The following is a 19,655-nucleotide window of genomic DNA, read 5'->3' as shown; positions in this document are numbered from 1 at the left end:
GGCTGAGAGGGCTCTGGGGCTGCCAGGGGGCATTGACAGGCAGCCCTCCCATTCCCCAGGGCAGAAACCAGAGCAGCACATCTACGCCCAGCATGGAAATGCTCTGGCTTTTGGCACTATTTGGTTACGGGTTGGAAGGCCTGACCAGAGCCTTCCCACCAAGCAGAAGACAGAGCAGGTAACTGGGACAAGGAAGCACTGCAAACTCTTTATTTCCCTGCCAGCTGGTGGTATTCAGACAGGAAAAACTTGCTGTTTTGGCAGGGCAGTGAGAGGGAGGAGATGCTCTTACTGTCTAAACTTAGGCTCAAGCTCTTCCTTTGAATTGCTGTCTGGAGAAACATCCCCCATCTAATTTCCCAAATGATGGAAGGGAAGTTCTGAGGACAGTGCACTCCCTTCCAGACCTTTGAGTACCTCTTGTTTTATTCAACCTGAGCAGGTCTTTGGTACCTAAAGCTTTTCCTCTATGGAGCCAAGAAAGCAACTGAGTAGGACTGTCACACAATTTCTGTGTTTGCTGCAGGGGATCCCCTGGCAGGGTCAGAACTGACTCAGCTCCAGTGACATGAGCCTCCAAGCCATTAGTGCTGGGCTTTAGCTATGAACAAAAGTCCTGTGTGTTCCTCCCTGGGGTCAACAACCAGCACTTACCTGGTAGAGCTCCTCCTTGGTCACGTAGGGCTTCCCCTCGGAGCTGAGGGCGCGGAAGGCGCTCTCGATCTCCTCGCTGGATTTCACATTCTCCGTTTCCCGGCTGATCATGAAGGCCATGTACTCCTGCAGTGAGACGTGTCCATCCCTGCCAGAGAAACAGTGTGAGCACCCAGAGCACAGCACTGCCAGGCCCTCCAGAGAGGGGCTGAACTGTTCTGGGAGGAGTAAAAGTCTTAACGCAGGAGACTCAACACCAGATCATTCTCTCAAAGTGAATTTCTTCTTTACAAATGTCAGTCTTGCCTTCCTTAAGGCTTTCACATGAGTGACTGTAAAAACAGCCACAGCTCTCAGCTTGTGAAGGACCTTCCAGCCAACTCCCCAGCCAATACCTCCATGTGTTTTGCAGTACATTAAGGTCCAACTCACATACCTGTTGGGATCTACAGTGTCAAGAATAGACTCAAACTCAGGGTCTGGCTCTCCTTCCTCAACCATGGGCAAATCGTAGCCGAGAGAGCGCAAGCAAGACTTAAACTCCTGGTGATTGAGTCGTCCAGATTTGTCCTTGTCAAAGTGCCTAAAAACATAAAACCAGAACCCACGTGTGTCAGTTACTGAGTCCTGAGAGCTGTAAAGTGAGCTGAAAACTAGATCAAGGTTATAACCAGCCCCTATTCTGTACAAATGAGTTTGTATCAATAAATAGTTCTATCTAGCATACATGAAAAATATGCACAAATTCTTAACTTTGGTTAAAAATCACCCCTTCCCCACCAAAAAAACCCCAGCTGCATTCTCAGCTGGAATGCATTGGCACTGCCAGCAGCAGGGGCTGCAGGCTGTTTGCCTCTGGCAGAGAATGGAGCAGCTCAGCACAAAGTGGGGCAGACAACAAAGGAGCCACAAATAGATCCTGCAAACAAGAGCCATCCATGTGCCAGAAATATCTCCCAAGCCTTCCTCTGGCCTGTGTTCCTTGCAACTCACTTGAACATCATGCTGAACTCCTTCAGGGCCTCCTCAGTGACTCCAGTGGTGTTCCTGAAAAGGAAGCAGCAAAGCTGAGTAGCAGTTCCTGAGCTGTGGTACTCAGCCCAGCAGCTGCACCACACAGTGAGGACAAAGGAGCAAACAACCATTCCACATGGGAACACTTGTACACACTTATTCCACAGAATAAAACCGTTCCACTAAGATCCCACCCTTGCTCATGGCCAACAAGAGCTGTTCTAAAACTGCCCACTTCATCCCTCTGAAGGGAACTGGGAGGTGGTGGGGATGTACAAGCTCACTGTATCCATTGCTCTGAGCACAGGAGACCCTTTAGCACAGACCATGCAAGGCTGGCTGCAGGCATGGGCAGCTCCTGCCTTTCCTCCCACCCCCAGTCAGACACTTCAAACCGCACGTGGGCCAGGCAGTACCGGGCTTGGATCTGCTGCTCCAGGTTGTGTTGCATCCTCATCCCCAGCTGGTCCAGCTGGTCCCACTGCTGTGCCAGCCCCACAGTGCTGTGTTCTGTGTATTTGTTGTCCAGGATAAGTGCCTCTTCCATGGCTGCTCCAAGATCCTCAATTTTCTTTAGCTGGCTCCTCATAGCTCGGATCTCTTGGTGCTTGCGCTGTGAGAAGGGAGCAAAGAGGAGAGAAATCATGGAGCACCAAAAAAACCCCAAACTTAGAAAAGTTATAACAGAGGCTGGCAGGGGAGGAAGGGTTATACTCTTCTTTTTCTCCTAGGACTTTATGTCCATATACTGGGATTTGTAAAATAAGATTCAGAGCAATGTTCATCTTCATGCTCACTATTCTAAACTAGAGCTTGCAAACCAGTTCTGGAGACTAAAAAACTTCTTATTAGGAAATGTGCTAAAAATATTGTATCCTCTCTGCCCTACCCCACCTCCTTTAGGAAAAAGGAAAAAAAATAGAAAACTAAATCAGTGTTGTTTAATGGCCTGCGATGAAGTAGACATCAGATATGTAAACAGATAATCCCAGAGGTCTCTTCAGTATTCCAAATGTCTGAAATCAATTAAGATTTTCCCACACAATTCCATGCATTTCCCTTCCTGCTCTGTGTTCCCAAGCCAGCTGGAAATGCTGTTTTAGCCATAGGTGCACATCACTTACTTTAGTAGCTTCCAGCTGTGACTCCAGTGTTCCCGATTCTTCCACCATACATGACCTAAACACAGAACAACAGTGAGAGAAGGCACTTATCTCATAAAAAAATGGCATGTGGGGCTTGAAATTAACAGTCCTTCCTTGAAATGAAAAATCCTTTCATATATTTAAACACTGGATTTGTGTTTTGTTTATTCTGACTCATCCTATTAGACTGACACTGTACATTTTGTCTGATTCTTATTTCTGTATATAGTTAATTTCTAGCCCCATTTGAAAGGCAACATGATCAGCAGCCACACTTCATGCCAGACTCAAAGCACCCGCTTTACTGGACCTCATGGAATTAGAATTTAGTGCAGTCCCACCCCCTGCCCCGTGCCCAGCACACACCACACACACCAACTGCAGGTGAGTCACTGGGGATGGGCTGTATTTGCAGTCAGGTACAGGAGCTCTACGAAGGTGTGTTACAAAGGGGAAAATGAGGGGAAAAAAAGATGGTGAGAACTACTGGTTTGGCTGAAAAGTAATCTTAATGTGGCATAATCCTCGCAGAGAGCTACAGACCTCTGCTGCTCAGCAGTGCCTGGTGGAAAGGTGCCTTTCCCACCCCACCTCTCCATGCTGCACCCAGAGCAGCTGAGGTTCAGCCACTCTGCCCAGTGATTTCCACCCTGGGCTTTACATGCAGGTTCCCACAGTGGCCAGGGGCTCTGAGATCTCCTTCATACAGACTAGCTATGGACAGTCTCTGGATGCTGCTTCTCCCCCACCCCAAGATCCCAAGCAATCTCTAAGCAGCCGTGTTTGGGAATCTCTGTCCTTCCAACACGTACGGTGAGAGCTCGCACTGGGTGACCCACACGTGGACAGTGAGTCTGGGTGCTGTGCAGATGGGGTGTCCTCTGACTCTGGGGTAATAAAGTTCCTAAAACCTGAATCTCTGGTATTTCAGTCACTAAAACCAGGTTTTCATCCCCACTGGACTGTCTTCCCACATGTTTTTGAGCTTCTTGAGAATGGGGATTTCAAGTGCTGAATCACTCTGTAGCAATGAAATGCACCAAACATCTGGGTGTTTCTCACCACAGGGTTAAGGCTCAGACTCAACGCCCGCCTAGAGATGAAGCGCACGCCCAGAGCCTTGAGCAGGAAGCTGGGAACCAACCGTGGAAAGAACCAACAGGGAAACAAAACCTCCAAGCATCTCTAAGCCGTGAAAGTTAGTTGGAAGGAAAGCGAGCCTTGGAATTAACGAGTGCATTTGAAAACCAAAGTGAGGTAAGAAAATAAGAGGAAAAAAACCTTCCAGATAGATCATCCCCAACTTCATACTGATAGACACGAATGACACGACGATATGCTATGCTAGTCAAAGGAAAGAAACCAAGTAAATTCCAAAAAGGAAGGAAGAAAGAAAGAACAGAGGAAAGAACACACCAAAACACGGCCACTGCAGTGGAGCCACACTCCAAGCCAGCACTGCCTTGCAGCAAACACAAGCAAGTACTTAATGAGAGAAAATTATTTAAATGCTGGTTGCACATACACAAAAATAAACCATTATTATTTTCAGGTAAGTCACCAAAAAGTGAGTCTCGGTAAGAGACAAGCTGAAGTTTTGCAGTTAGCTCATCTACAGATTGCTTAAAAGCATTTTTTTTCCTAAACTCCAAATTGTTCTTCCTCCCTTCCCCAAAGAACACCCCTCCCAGGCAGTGCTGAGCACACACAAGCTGCAAAGCAAGGAGTGTGCATGGCAGCTCTCCTCCTGACACTTCCCTGAAGCTCTAAGCACAGCCAGTGCCTCTTGGAACTAAATCCACGGTTTTAATCTATTCACAGAGAATTAGGGACAAATTCTGCCTGGCATATCAGCAGCCCTCTGGTAATTTGTTCAACAAAAGAGCTTGGCATGAGGATCTCTAACTCTGACCCTGAGTCTTTCAGTGAATGGCTCCTTTCTGTTCACTGGTTCTTGGATACCAGAACTAATCTACATCACTACTTGACAAAGGAGGAGGGAATTCATCCATTCCAGGAAAATCTGCTCTGTTCCATTAAACTGTACAACAAAACCAGGGCAAACTATTTTTATCTGGCAGAACACAAGAGACTGTGATCATTACAGAGCAACTAAGCAGCAGAATTATCTGTGAAGATTCCATGCTTCTGTTAGGAAAAGCTTTCTCTTTAGGAGCAAGGGCCTGGCCTTCTCCAGCCCTGTGCAGAGGCTCACACACAGCCTCTGCCCTGGCCCACAGAGTGCTGGCGTTTGACATCACATCTTATCACAAAGCTGCCACTGTGCTGAGACTCGTCCTGCTGAAGGAATTTAACGGGGCAGACACATTTGCAGAGGCTTTGGTAGTCTAAAAACATTTAAGGATCTTATTATTTCCTTTCCACTTCCAGACAAATGGCCAGCACCCATCCTCATCAGGAACCATTGCTGTGGACACAGAGGGGGCTTAAAACTGCTGGCAAATTCCAACAGCTTCTTCATGTTGGAAGGTTGGTTTTCTCATGTCAAGGCTAAAATTTGTGTGGGCCATGGTTCTGCAGCAGATGAAGAGTGGGCAGTTCATATTTGCAAGCTACAGGGTTTTAAGATATGTAATATCAGCAAAATGTTGTAAGAATCTTCCCTTCTACTTATCAAAACTTTGGAGGTTTCACTGTGCTCAGAACAGTTATGGTCAAATGTTTCATTTCACAAGGCAAGTCTCTTAAGCTAAAAAACTATAAATGTCAGATTAGCCTGCCTTTGGAAAGGAGCTACATTCTCTCATATCTTCCCAAATTAAGGGCCTTCTCCTGTGCAAGCCCTCAGAGAAAGCAAGAGCAAAAGTCAGGAATTCCATGGTGTGCCAGTGGCTGCCTGTTGTAATTCTGCTTTTGACTAGGAGATTGTTATGTTTCTACTGCTTTATAGCTAACTACTCCAAAATCTTGTTTCCTGTGTCTGTGCACCTCAGCAAAAGGTTGCTCTTTTTAAATAAGAGGGGTTTGAGCACAGCTTTCACAAGCAATGTAACAACAGGAGAAAACACACAGAGCAGAACACATCACCAAAATTTGCAAGATACAAAATTCAATACTAACCCATCTAGCAGGTAAGTCCTGTAGAATGTGAAGATCCAAACATCAGGCAGCAGGACAGAGACAAGACAGTAAGAGAGGGATAGAGATTTGGGTGGGAAGCAAACATCAAAAAGTTAAAAATCATATTTATAATTCATTATTTCATGAAGACACATACAGAACTATTTGTAAACACACAGACAGAGAATCACAGGGTTACACAGAACAGAACTCACCTCCTCTGACCCCCAACCAGAACCTGTCAGAGCTGCTGACAGCACTGAGTGCAGGCACCTGCAATGCTCAACCTGCAATGCTCAAGACTTTTATTTCTAACACAGTTGTTTTATCTTTACTCCCTGTCCTTAGAGAAAGTTATTATTAGACCATAGCCCAGGGAAATGATTACGAAGTTTTAAGCTCTTTTCACATCTTCTTTCTCTATCTGAACTCCAGTAAGATTCTCAATACACTGCTCAATACAAAAGGGGAATTAACAGAAATGCCAGTTTGCTTGGAGCTATTTGTGCTCCACCTCCCCAGCTGTGCTACAGCCTAGTTCAGGAATAACTGGAGAAAAATGAAGTCCTGGATAACTAGAATTACTGCAGGAAAAATAATTCAGAAATAGGAACATTTTTAAAGTCTGGTGTTCCAGGGCTTTCCTTTCCCCTGTAGCTATTGGGGCCTCCCTCAAATCCCAGCTGCAGGGAATGGACAAGTCCTGATGTGCTGTTTTTCAGTAGGAGACATTTACAACTTTGACAGTCCAAAGAGATGGAGGATGCACACAAATACTACCTAAGGGATTCTCTGAGGGCAGGTCCTGGAAAGACAAACTATACCTGGTCTCCTGAATCCACTGATGGAAGGCATTGGCATGCTGAGCAAATTCCTGACGCAGTTTGTCATTTTCTTCCTGCCTTCGCTGTTCCTTCTGCAGCTCCAGTTCACGTTCCTGAGAAATGAACAACAGTAATGTCAGAGAAACAAAGGGATTGGTCTCATCCTGTAACAGAAAGCAAAAACTAAAAGCACAGTTCTGAGCCTCAAAACAACACTGAATGCTTGGTGTCCTGGATACCTAGAGAAAAGCATCTCAGGTGGTAATTCAGAACTGAAGTCCTGAGAACTGCAATTGAACCAGCAGTTGTTTCACTGCATAGCAGACAAGTTAAATTTCTATTACAGTTAGGAAGTGAGACACGTGCTTTGCCTTTGGAAGAGCCACAAATGGAAAACCACGAGAACAACTGACAATAGCACAAGTTTATAGTTAACAGCAATTTTTCTTTGCTCACAAATTTTGAAATATTTTGACTGTATTATGGTGACAAACTCTTGTACCCATCATCTCAGAGAACAACTTCCAGGGACGACTGAAAGGTCATAAAATATGAAGAGACTCTTTCCCTCACTGACTTGCCTTGATAATTTTCTGCAGATTCCTCCAGGTTTCTTCAAGAGCCTCCATAGTGAACCAAGTGTAGGGGTTGGAGGCCACACGGAAGCTCTTGATCTGGCGATCCAGCTCTGCCAGCTGGTTGAAATCAGCTTGGGCAGAACTTAGGGAGGAACGGAAAGCGTCGTGAGCTTCTCTCAGGGCTTTGATTTCCTCCAGGGAGTTGCAGCGTACAGGATCCGTCAGGTCCTCCTCAGCATTCTCAAACCAACTGTTGAAGGCAGAGGCCTTCTTTGCAAAGGTAAGGAAGAGATCCTCAACCTTGAAAAGAGAAAAAACCCAGGTTTTCAGTAATGGAAATACTCTGTATGAGCTCGTCTGGAATGAACATGCAAGAGTTTGCCTTGCAAGCATCTCAGAAATTCTTGTTAATTCTCCAGGATCTCCAAAAGGGTTAGCTGCAAGTGTGTATTTTTTATCAAGTGCACAATTAGATTTTTGTAGCCCCATGGTTGGTCACTCACCTTTCTGAAGTGCTCCTGAGCCTCCAAGAGTTTCTTTTTCCTGGTAGCAGAATTAGCCAGTAGCTGATTCCAGCGTTTCATCAAGGAAGCATGCCGGGCCTCGATGGCCTTGGACTGGATGTGCTTGGCTGCAAGCAGCTGGTCTTTCAGAGCAGTGATGTTTGCAATTCCCTCCTGCTGGAAAGCCTGAAGTCCAGCATCAAACGTTTCCTGAAGCATTAAAAGAACAAAAGGCATTTGAGATTGTATTGGTCTTTAACCTTTCCAATACCCTGCATATATTTCAAACATGGATTCTTGTGTGTTCACAAGAGTTCAGCTGGTCCCTCCCTCACGAGGTGGCAGCAGCATCAGCACTGACCTGTTTGGTGAGCAAGGTTTGCACTGAAGAGAGGTCACGTCCATAATCATCTGTCTTCAGACTGTTTTCCTTCTCCCCTGGAAAATGAAACAAATTTTGCAAAAATGTAATTTCTCCATCTCAAACATTCCCTCTGTTCCAGATCAGGTTACTACAAAGGCATGAAGCAGGGACAGCACTGCTGATTACTCTGGGCTTAGGTCGGCTTGTTACAACAGCACATAAGGAGCTACCGGAGACCTTTGGAAATGAAGGAGTTTAAGGTTTGTTTGTGACCAAATATTGCACAGAACATACCTATCCATGACTCCACCACATCTGCTTTCCAGTTGAACTGGAGGAAGGCTGAGTTCTCATCCAATTTGGCTTTCCTCTGAGCTGCTGCTTTCTCCAGATCTGACACCTTGCCTCTGAGCCCCTTCATCTTGGCAGTGATGTTTGCCTCGTGGTGATTGTTCTGTGTGACAGGGAGGAAAAAAAATATAGCCATCCTCTATGATGGTAAAGTCATCTGAGGCATTCAGGACATTGGGGACAGAGCAAGGACTTCAGCTGAAAGATAATGTCTCAGAAACAGCTTTGAAAGCAGAACACCAAACGCTTTTCCAGCCAGAAAAAATTATTAAGAGCTCTTTTTAAAGACATGACAGAGAAGAGAAAGTCTACTGTAACATGAAGATGTCCTCGGGAGCCTTTGAAGGTTTCTCTTTACTAGTTCATGCTCACCTTTTTAATGAGATCCTCTCCATTAGCACAGACATCATTCACTCTGTCCTTGTGGACAGTAAAATCAGTCTCAAATGCCTCATGCTTCTTCAGCAAGCCCTGCAAATACAAGACACAGGCACTTCTAAAAATAATTTCTCACCATTTATTAAAAAGTAATTCATTTCATAAATCAGTTAGCATAAACTTCTGTCAAAAATTAATCTTAGCTGGTTAGCACAACTTACTGGTTTTCTGTGGACAAAAAGAAACTGAGACTGACTTCCAATCAGAGGTTAAGAGATGCAAAGCTACATCAAACTGCAAGTAATTTCTACAGGAAATAACATGATTGGGATGCTTTTACAAAGTAAATTTACATTTTTACAATGTAGGACTTCAAAAGGAACAAACAACCTCTAAATTGTAAAGACAGTTAAAAAATTTGTTATGCTCTAACCAACAGTGATGCAACAATAAAGTGATGACAACTTCCTCCATACCTGGATAGCAGCAAGTGTGTCCCCATAATCCTCACTGGCTACCAGTGTCATTTTCTCATTGATCCAGGCTTCTTCTTCCTCAACATTTGCTACAAACTGCTGATACTCCAGAGACTCCTCCAGACGCTGGCCCCTGTGTGGGGAAGGTAAAACTAATCAGTTTTATGGCATTGAGATGTAAGATATAAAAACAATGTACAGAGCCTGAACCTTATCATTCACACTTCACTCCTCCAGCAGCAGCCATGGCTGGAGCTCTAGGAATTCCTTGGACTACAAAGTCTGCAGCTGCCAAAGGACTGAAGCAAACTCTCTCCCAACAGTTTCTAATCATGAAAAATTTCCTGCTAGTGGATTAAAGCCAGCTGATTGCAAGCCTGTGGTTTCCAACTCGTGCAAGAAATGGCTAAACACAACATACACCTCAAAAAGAGGCTCGTGTTTCTACTGAGGAACATTGTCAGTAGTCTTCTAGAGTCTCTGATCAGTGATAGATGCTGTTACATCATATTCCTAATAACCCACACCCTGAAATTCTATAAATCTGATCATTATGAGTCCACGTAACTTTGAATTAATACTGAATTTTATAGAAATTCATACCTAGCAGCTGCCAACTGTTTTAACTCTTTCCAGTGATCCACAAACTGAGCCAGTCTCTGCTGTATCTCCTCCTTTCCAATTGTGTTGTCATCTGAAAGCTTCTTACCCGTGTCCAGGACACCCTAAAGAGAAAGAGTTATTGGAACATCACCTGCCTTCCTCATGTATATTGTTTGGGGTCCAGCAAAACTACTGCTGGCTTTCATCTCTTCCACAGTCAAGAAAGATGCTGCTTATAGAGAAATCTGCCATGGGGAGAGGCATTTACCTGGATAGCAGGTTCGTGGGCAGCTAATTCTGCTTCTAAGCGCTTGTGTTTCTTCCTCAGGTTCTGCACACCAGTCAAGTCTCTGCCATAGTCCTCTGAGCTGACCAACAGTTTCTTCTCTCTAAATTCAACAGAGGAGAGAGAAAGATAAAATATGAAAATTACTTCTAAAGGTCCAACCTGACAAAGAAAACAAAAAACCCCTCAGATACACAACTGCTCTGCCTTGCACAAAGATCTTGGATGCAAATTCCTGTGTGAGGAAAAGAAGGTGACAGAGGGCCCGTCATTTATCTTTGAAGGACAGAATTCCTCTGTACTGTTTTCTTTTTCAAAATATAGATGTCTTTTGTAAAGTTGTCCAAATTTTGTTTGTTTTAAAAGCAATGACAAAAGAAGTGCTCTAATTTGAATGATTTCTATCAGCCTCATGTCTTTCCCTCTTCCTGAGGTACTAACACCAATGTGGAAAGACAATTTGATTAATTACAACAACTGGCTAGAACCAAGAGTACTTGAAACTGAAAAAGGTTTGCATTTGTGGTAGGAGCATTCCCAAAAAGACTAGAATGAAATGTCTGAATCTAAACAGTGTTTTTCTGCTTACTGGGATTTGACCAACGAAAACGGCAGATAAGAAACCACACCCAAAGGAGTTTTTCTGGACTCCCATTGACGCAGTTGTTGGAAGGCAGCTCTAAAGCCACACTAAAGGATGTGAGTGTTGTTGGCAAGCCCACAACTTCCCAAACACCCACTTGATCCAGGACTCCTCGTCGTCCATGTCACGGAAGAACTGGTGCAGGCGGTGGCTCTCGTTGAGCTTGGCGCGGCGGGCGCTGGCCATGCCCTTGATGCGCTGGAAGCGCCCGTTGATGGTCTCGCGCTTGTCCTTCACCTGGGACGTGTCAAAGGCGCTGCTGGTCATCAGACTGTCAGCCTGGCTGTTCAGGTCCTTCAGGCGGTCCTGGACACGGAGGGGAGAGAGAGCAGGGATTGCTCAGAGCTTGTTTCTGTGCTCATTGTGTCAGGATGAAAATCAGAATCCGACTCGCAGCCACAGGTTTTGTTAAAGACCACATTTCGACAAGTCTGTGACTGCAGCAGGTATCAGGAGCTGTACACATAGGATTTGCTCATGACTATGATTTATCTTCCAAAACTAAAAGGGAAAGCAATACCTCATGAGCAGATATATCAGCTTCCAGTAACTGGTGTTTTTTCAGAAGGTTGTTAACAGATGCCAAGTCCTTCCCATAGTCTTCAGATGCCAACAAAGCCTCCACCTGGGGATGGAGAAGGAAACATGGAATGAAGAACAAATTGTGGTTCACAAACTCCTTGAAACTATTATGCTTTAAAACCATGCAAATTACTTCTCAATTTTCTACTAAACCTTTACCTTGTCACCTGTTTCATACCTAAAAGGTTCCATGCAAATTTGCTTCTTCTCACGTTATTGTTCATAACTAATAACACATATACAAGAATTTTACTGGTAATAAGGTTTTTTTAAAATAAACCTAGACTTGCTCAAAGATAAACAGCACTCCACAAAATCTAACATTGGCAAAGGTAATAAAAACTGAAAAAAAGATGCTTTGCAAGTAATTAACTCCCATCTTATTACCTCTGAAAGCCAAAAGTCAAAGTCCTTGATGCCAGTATTGAAATTCTGTTGCTTATTAGCTTCTTTCAGTTTCTGACTCTTCTCTGCTGATTTCTGTACCAGGAACTGCCACTGGTCAGCCAGGGCAGCCAGACGTGCCTGTCAGAAAGCGAGAAAGATGAGTAAGTGTCACAAACGAAACATGAAAAAAGTTCTGATCAATGCAAAACCAGAACATGGTGGAAGTTACACTGCTGAAAGCAAAGCCAAGCAAGACTGGGAGGTGCCCACCTTGACGGCGTCCTCGCTGCCGGCGCACGCGCCCCTCTCGATGAGGGAGTTGCCCATGTCGATGACGCCGCGGATGCGGTCGGCGTTGGCGTGGAGCTCGGCCTCAAAGGCCTGGTGCTTCTGGTGCTTGCTCTGCAAGGACAAACCCAACCCCATCAGGCTCTGCACAAAGGGCTCCTCCATTGTTCTCATGGGCTTTGTGCACAGGCTGAGCTGAGGTTCTCTCTGGGGAGGGAATTTACTGCTCGCTCCCGTGGTTACTCTCACTACCTGAGAAACCGCCAAGTTTTGACCTGGCAAAACTGTGGGTGAGCTGTACACAGAGCTCTGGCAGCATGTTCTGCATTTCACAGGTGCCAAGGCAAAATTCCCTGCACTGAGCTGAGCTGTTACTGCAGTAAAGAGTCCTAGTTTTCAATGCAGCCCTTTGAAAAGCAGCAATTACTTATATCCTGAGTGGAGTAGATCATCCTTTCTACTCCAACAGTAACTGCACAAATTCCTACTTCTCTTCCTAATCTATAGGTAATTAACAGAAATCACTGCTCCAGCTTATCTGCTTTCTGCACAGCTGTGATATTAGACATACACAGCCCCATTGTATATATAGATAAATACTGAATTAACAGTAAAAAACTTCTACAAAAATGTAACTGAATTATTTGGTAAGAATTTTTTACTGCCAAGTTGAGAGCACCATGAGAACAACAGGAGCCTTGGTGTGGGAAGGAGAGTGCAGCTCTCATGTATCCATGATCCATCCACCCACCAGGAATATGACAACAGCACAAAAGTGACAAGACAGAATTTGCAAGTATAAACTGGAAATGCTAGTGACATTGGACATGGGTAGAGAGTGTCCTAGAGAATGGGATGAAAGGAAATGTTAGATCAAAAATAAAAAAGGAAAGATACTATAGCACTGGTATGAGAAATTCTGCATGAACTGCTTCATTTTGGGAACTGTAAAACTGTAACCCCCAAATCCTGAGATTATGAAAGCATATCCTTCAAAGCTAGCTCTAACAACTTGGAAAATTCAATTTAAAAGCTGCCAATTGCATATCTCCATATAATTACCATGACAACAAATTGCAGACAAGCCTTTCTAGTTTAATATAGTTTTTTTCCAACTAAAAAAATAGTAATTTAATGTACCACACTCTGAAGCGACAAATTATTCCTTCATTTCTTACTCACTGGCTTCCCCTTTCTTTGTTCTGTCTTCTCCCTGCACATATCCTCATTTTACTCTCCTTCTTGGATTCTTACAAGTGCTGTCAGCTTTCCATCTGGTACATCTCTTTTTCTGGAGTGTTCCTTCTGCTTTATTCCCTTCTATGCTATTGCAAGAACTAAGCCAATCAAGATCAAACATTTATTGAATCCTCCATCTTCAGCATTTGATTCTACAAACACAAACTCATGAATTTGACATTATGCCCTGTTTTAAATCATCACAAGTGATGATCAAACAGCCAAATTTCTGAAAAAGGGGGACAGAACCCCATTCTCCTATGGGCTAACTCCTAAAAAACCCTAAACTACATCGTGAACGCAGCATAAATTAAACAGATCATGCAGAAAACCTGCAAAACAAATACATAAATAAATGATGCTGAATAGGAATGAACAAAAAAGCCACACCCATAGGACGAGGATCAACAGCTGTACCTGGATGGAGGTCAAGAACTAACAGAAAAAACAAGAGATTACATGAACTGATGGATGGAGCAGCAACCAGAGCTTGGGCTTACACAGAAGCTTATACAGAGAAAATAAATTCACATACCAGGCTAGTCCAAACTACTTACCAGCAGTTTGGAAAGCTATAAAACAGATTGAGAGAAGTAGTTCAGTGCATTCATACTACTTCATAAACCAGAATTAAAACATAAGAGATAACTTTATTCCTTAATACTGAAAAATAAATGAGATTTCACATTCTAGCTGAGACCCAAGAATTCCATTTCCTTATTGTCTATATGCTGGGAGAGAAACAGAACAGCCACTTGGGTTTCTTTAGGAAACTTTCTGCTGCAGATACCACATATCTTATTAATTATATGCATGAATAATTAATTATAGGCATGAATAATTACTAACCAAGTCCTATTTTGGGTCTCCTTTCATGCATAATGTAACTTCCATTTTCTCCTTGTTGAAAGGAGAACATGTCCAACATGATGCACTATTCTGTCATCTCTGAACAAGAATTCCTGAGCATGGATTTTCAAACCAGAGCAGGCCTTGCAAAGTTAACAATGATATTCTGATTTTTAAGCCAAGAACCACATTCACCTGGATATTTGTGGGATCCTTATAGGACTCATCACTTGCAGTCTGAAGCTTTTCACTGATCCAGGCTTCTATTTCATCCACATCACGACTGAACTGCTGGAGGGTCTGAGACTCTCCCAGCTTTGATCTCTTCTCAATCATTTGGGCTTTCAGACGAAGCCACCTGTGGTAATTTGACACATAAAGTGAACAAAACACTAGAGCCACATGAGGCATCACCTTCAACAGCTACAGAACATCCCCAAAGAGGATTTCCAGGATTGCCTTCTCCTCCCAGGCAGCACTGACCTGTCCAGGACCTCGTTGCGTCTGTTGGCGATGACGCCCTTGGCGTAATGATCTGCAGCAATCAGCTGGTCAGCAAAGGACTGCAGGACAGCAATTTTCTCTTCCTAGAAACCAGAAACCATGAATTAGAACTGTGGTCCCCTGAAGTCAAATGATGAGCAGTGTCTTGAACAGAACAAGCCTTTTTATCTTCTTTAAATTCACATTACTGGGACCCTATGAAGGAAGTCTCTCTTCTGCAGGACCTGCAGAGTTCAACTTAGAACACTTTTCACCTGTGGCTTTTAGGAAAAAAAACTCTTTTGGGCTAAGAACTTCAGCAGTATGATCTTTTAATAAATCTAGGCAGCTTTCTGCTACAAGAAATTTGAAATATACCCTTTTCTGCCACAAATAAAGGTAAAAAGTAATTTCAGATCAGTAGATTTACACAAATACTTGCCACTATTTCTACACTGTCTGTAGGCAATGAAATACATCCTGATCTGCACAAGCTGCTTCTAAACTTCTGCAGCAAATTCCACATGGCTGAGTATTCAGAACTGAACTTTAGAAGCCATACATAGCAGAACTCCTTTTGCTAATGATTCACATGAGAAAAAGGAAACTATTTTCACCTGACTTCAGCTACACTCCTCACCTGGACATTGATTGCTTTATCAAAATCTTCATGTTTCTTGATGAGTGCCTCCACACTGTCCAAGGAGTCTCCTTTATCCTCTGTATTTAAGAAAGCCTCCCGTGCAGCCATCCAGTTTTCAGCTTGTTCACAGTCCCGATGAAACAGCTGGGGAGAGAAAAATCCAAAGCATGACCAAGACAGCTCAAGAGCACTGTTATCACCATGAAATTGAAAACTTTTTAGTGAAAAGAGGAATTGTTTTTCTTATCCAAACTGCAGCAGAGTACCTGTAGTTCCAGGCACTGGTCCAGCATCATTCTGCGCTGGACCCAGGCCTTCTCCAGGTCTGTCCGTTCTTGGTCCAGAATATCCAGTTTTTCCTTGATCTCTGGGCTGGCATAGTGTCCATGGGCAAGAAGCTGTTGTCCAAACTGTTCAAATGCCTGGAAAGTGCCAGCTCTTGCATCTATTTCTGTGCGGTGCTCCTGCAAGGGGCAGAGATGTGCTGCTCAATAACCAGAGCTAGAACTGATCTATTTTTGGAACTCTAATTGGAAAGTATCAGAAAAAAAGAAACATTTGTTGAAGTTTATGACGCACTTATCTTTGACATACCTGGTGCCTTTCCAATAAAGCTTCAGCTCCAGTCACATCCTTTGCGAGTTCATCTGAGGAGACCAGGCCCCGGATCCCATTGATCCAAGACATGAGGTCCCTGTGAACACACAGTAATAGGGAATTGTTCCCTCCCTCCACTGAAATAAGTGACAACTGAACCCTTCACAGAAATATTCCTGTGGAACAATAAGCCAGGTGTACTCCACTAATAATAAACAATTTGAGAGGGGGAATCACATCCCTACCTGAAGTCACTGAGGAAACGCTGCAGGTCATGAGAATCTCCCAGCTTCTCCTTGCGCTGGTCAGCTCGTTTCCCCAGACTATTCCAAGCCTGGTTCAGCTCAGTGCATTTTTCTTGGAGATCTTCAGCAGATTCTGGATGTGACTGGATTAGGCGCTGGGCAGTTTCACCAAGAGAATTCACCTAGGATAACAGAAAGGGAAATAAACACAGTGAAGACAGAGAGAACTGCTATAGTTCAATCATTTCTGGTAGATAAAAGGAAGTTTTGGAGTTTTCTTCCTCAGAATCTCACCTTGTCTCCCAGAGCTGCCAAGTCTCTCTCAAAGCCTTCATGTTTGCGCTGCAGAGCCTGAACACTGGCCAGGTCATGCCCATAGTTGTCTGTATTTAATGCTTGATTCTTCTCCTCTATCCATTCTTTGGTTTCATCAGCATCTCTAATTTGGAGGAAGGAAAGGCAAAAAGAGAATTAAAAGACCATCCTCCTCCACTGAACAAGCTGGGGGTTGAATATGATTTGTTTAGAACAGGTCCTGCTGTATTTTAGAATTCTTGATTGAGAAAGCATTTGAGTTCAGCCCAAACAAACCCCTCACCTGTGGAACCTCTGGACCTCATGGGCACTGCCCAACAATTGGCTCCTCTCCTCTGCCAGCTGCTGCAGGGATCTCCAGCGCTCATTCAGCTCCTGGATGATGGAAGCGAAAAGTCAAGACTGGTCTTTCACTACAGGTAAAGGTTATTAAATTCTGCTTCATTCCAGAAGAATGCACAAATTCAGATAGCTTAGTTAAATAAAATAATTTGAGGGGTTTCTCCTGAGCTGTAAAATCAAATTATTTTATGTATTTAAGATAGTGATCTAACTTGAGAAGCAAATGCTGTATATACTAATGCTTCTTTCAATAAATTGATTCAAAAGACTTTATAAAGCTTAATGAAAGACAAAGATAATGGAAAAGGATGTTCACAAGTTCTAAATAAGGTCAGAGAAAGTTGTGGAATTACCTTGATTGAGTTGAAGGTTGCCACAGTGTGTACCATCAAACGTGCAGACTGTGTGAAAAGGCAGAAATAAAAAATATAGCATTTAAGTCAACTCTAACCAAAAGCACAACAGACTGAAAGAAAAGTCCTTAAAAAACCAAACAGAAACCACTAAGAAAGACAATGTAAGTAAATTACAAAAGCAATTAAGAATAATTGGCTGTAATTCCTAAGGTCTTATAGAGCAGAGTAAGAATAGTCAGAACTCACAAGTAAGCACTATCATGTTAGTGTGAACTGAAGCAAACAAATCTTAATGAGGACAAAGAGGAGGAAATTTAAAGGCAACATTCAAGACATTAATTAAAAACCCCCCAAATCTGTTTGCTAAGTTACTATAAGACTCTTAGAATTCAATGTACATGTTTGTAATTTGCAAAAAAATACTTTACAAGTCACCAGTTCCTGGCAACATGGTTGCATTTTCTGTCAAAATTTTGCATACTAACCTGTTTTCCCCACATTCTCACAGCTCAAAAGATGTACAAGCAGCTTTAAGTCTAACAGGGTGGATGCAAGACATAAAGCATGGGAATGAAATGCTAGGGAAAACACAGTGTTGGAGAATTTGAACAATATTTAAGATATTTCTGTGCTTTAGCAGGTGACAGCACTTCCATTGTAAGCCTCTAATGAATGGAGAAAGGCTTCTTCTAACTATTGTAGTAAATAAGCTGGAGATGACTAATGGGATACAGAATATTCCTTACTAAAGAAGTATTGACATAAATGGTTCTGACTTTGAGGAATAAAAACATTTTTGTTGTAGCAAGCAGAAAGCAAAGAACTCATGCAGAGTGAACAAGGGATTATTCAACATCTACTGCCCAGAAACTGGAAACCCTCACACTAAAAGCTCAAAACTAAACAGAGTTTTGTAGCAGAGAGGTAGAAACTAGGCTGTTGAGAATTTCTATGGATTAGGAGAAGCAAATGGTCTAAAAAAAGATGATATGCTGTAATTTTTGTTTTATTTTCTTGTTGTGTGCTACTAAGCAATGACACCTACCTTCCAAGGAGAGGCTGTCTTAGAATCAGTTTCATCCTGTTTGAAAATGTGAAGAAACAGCTTTAGATACGAAGCAGAATCTAAAACTATCAGAATACAGTAAAAAAATCTTGAAAATATCTGTGTTCAATCCTTAACAGAGTAAGTACATTTTTTTATGCAAGTATTTGTATCAGTTTGGGTTATGCTGCTTGCTTTGATCTGTGATGTGGGGCAAGACACTCAGGAAATAAAGGGATCATATATAAGATAAACTTTGAATGTCTATTCAAAGTCATTAGTGAGTTCCATCATGGAAATGAACTACAATTATGGCTGAACTTCTCCTTGTACATCCCAAACCTGTTACAATTGCCACTCCACCCAGCTCAGAAATCAACACTTACCCTGGGCATCATCCCATAGACTTCCTGCAAAGGAGACAGGACAAACAATTTGTTATTTTCCCAACAGAAAAAATGTTTTTTCCAACACATACTTAGTTGGCACAGGATAAGGTTATTTATAGCACAAGGATGTAAAAAGCTGGCAAAAAAACCCCAAACCAAAACAGAAAACCCACAAACGCCCTCCACTCTGAATTTCACTCTACTTTATTTTTCTTTTTCCTTAGCATTCCTCACCCATTTTCCTGCAAGTAATAAATGCTAAATTTCAAATTTATATGAAGCAAAGTTAATGCATGGATTCTCCATGACTTTTAATATTATTGTAGACTTTCCATTCCTAAAAAAAGAAAGGAAAAAGCTCTAGATGCTGGTGCAATTTGCTCTAGCATTATTACAGAATATAATTCTAAATGGCTTCTTGGGATGGCCACACTAGAAAACAGCCTGAATCTTGCAATGCCAGGCAAAGATATCAGACAAAAGAAAGGAGGAAAATATTTTGCTTCTTAGATTAGAATAAGGCAGAGAAAAAGAGCACCTGTTGCTGTACTGCTTGTACTTCATCTGCCATCAGCCCTTCTGACTCCAGGTCCTTGGCAACCTTGTTTATATCCTTCAGGCGTGACTCGTTGGCTTTGAGATCCTACAGAGAACAGGGAAATATCCCAGCATTAAAATTCACCCAAGCAGAACATGTGGAACAAGGTGGCTCCCCAAGAGAGCCCAGTGTGTGAACAGCAGGAATTGAGCACAGTGACCCTGAATTCCCAGACAGCCTTGCCAAGGAATTCCAGCTGCCAGATTTTTTTTTTCTACCCATATCTCAGGGAAATACCTCTACAGATGGAAACCAAATGCATCTTCCCTTTCAACAGGAACAACTTAGCTGAAGGTTATGCTTTACACAAACTGAAATTCCTCCAAAGCTTGGCAGACTTTACTGCAAAGTGTTGAAAGACAGTTTCAGCTCTCTGGGAGCTGAGAAGCATGGAACA

General features: G+C 42.9%; 1 protein-coding gene across 8 annotated transcripts in view; it reads right to left on the bottom strand.

The window, feature by feature from the left end:
- The window catches only part of SPTAN1 (spectrin alpha, non-erythrocytic 1), a 46,032-nt gene that overhangs the window by 344 nt on the left and 26,033 nt on the right, over window positions 1–19,655 (bottom strand). For 3 of the 8 annotated variants that reach the window (XM_071454011.1, XM_071454009.1, XM_071454012.1), the window contains 33 exons: window positions 19,199–19,303; window positions 18,658–18,681; window positions 18,272–18,307; window positions 17,224–17,271; window positions 16,812–16,903; window positions 16,508–16,652; window positions 16,214–16,395; window positions 15,966–16,065; window positions 15,638–15,835; window positions 15,369–15,515; window positions 14,729–14,832; window positions 14,441–14,603; window positions 13,954–13,968; window positions 12,140–12,271; window positions 11,870–12,007; window positions 11,421–11,525; window positions 10,998–11,206; window positions 10,240–10,360; window positions 9,972–10,093; window positions 9,369–9,501; window positions 8,887–8,985; window positions 8,458–8,617; window positions 8,161–8,237; window positions 7,800–8,009; window positions 7,300–7,596; window positions 6,719–6,831; window positions 5,895–5,912; window positions 4,095–4,157; window positions 2,793–2,847; window positions 2,085–2,281; window positions 1,648–1,701; window positions 1,091–1,237; window positions 655–802 (listed from right to left, as the gene is read on the bottom strand). In XM_071454011.1, the coding sequence (XP_071310112.1) occupies window positions 655–802; window positions 1,091–1,237; window positions 1,648–1,701; window positions 2,085–2,281; window positions 2,793–2,847; window positions 4,095–4,157; window positions 5,895–5,912; window positions 6,719–6,831; window positions 7,300–7,596; window positions 7,800–8,009; window positions 8,161–8,237; window positions 8,458–8,617; window positions 8,887–8,985; window positions 9,369–9,501; window positions 9,972–10,093; window positions 10,240–10,360; window positions 10,998–11,206; window positions 11,421–11,525; window positions 11,870–12,007; window positions 12,140–12,271; window positions 13,954–13,968; window positions 14,441–14,603; window positions 14,729–14,832; window positions 15,369–15,515; window positions 15,638–15,835; window positions 15,966–16,065; window positions 16,214–16,395; window positions 16,508–16,652; window positions 16,812–16,903; window positions 17,224–17,271; window positions 18,272–18,307; window positions 18,658–18,681; window positions 19,199–19,303 (3,957 nt within the window). The remainder of the gene's footprint in view (window positions 1–654; window positions 803–1,090; window positions 1,238–1,647; window positions 1,702–2,084; window positions 2,282–2,792; window positions 2,848–4,094; window positions 4,158–5,894; window positions 5,913–6,718; window positions 6,832–7,299; window positions 7,597–7,799; window positions 8,010–8,160; window positions 8,238–8,457; window positions 8,618–8,886; window positions 8,986–9,368; window positions 9,502–9,971; window positions 10,094–10,239; window positions 10,361–10,997; window positions 11,207–11,420; window positions 11,526–11,869; window positions 12,008–12,139; window positions 12,272–13,953; window positions 13,969–14,440; window positions 14,604–14,728; window positions 14,833–15,368; window positions 15,516–15,637; window positions 15,836–15,965; window positions 16,066–16,213; window positions 16,396–16,507; window positions 16,653–16,811; window positions 16,904–17,223; window positions 17,272–18,271; window positions 18,308–18,657; window positions 18,682–19,198; window positions 19,304–19,655) is intronic. The other 5 variants (XM_071454013.1, XM_071454015.1, XM_071454014.1 and 2 more) reach the window with 3 other exon arrangements.

Source organism: Agelaius tricolor, unplaced genomic scaffold (genome assembly GCF_023055355.1).
Source record: "Agelaius tricolor isolate 1412-34295 unplaced genomic scaffold, bAgeTri1.0.p SCAF_38, whole genome shotgun sequence".
NCBI classification, from domain to species: domain Eukaryota; kingdom Metazoa; phylum Chordata; class Aves; order Passeriformes; family Icteridae; genus Agelaius; species Agelaius tricolor.
This window is presented reverse-complemented; position numbering and strand designations above follow the sequence as displayed.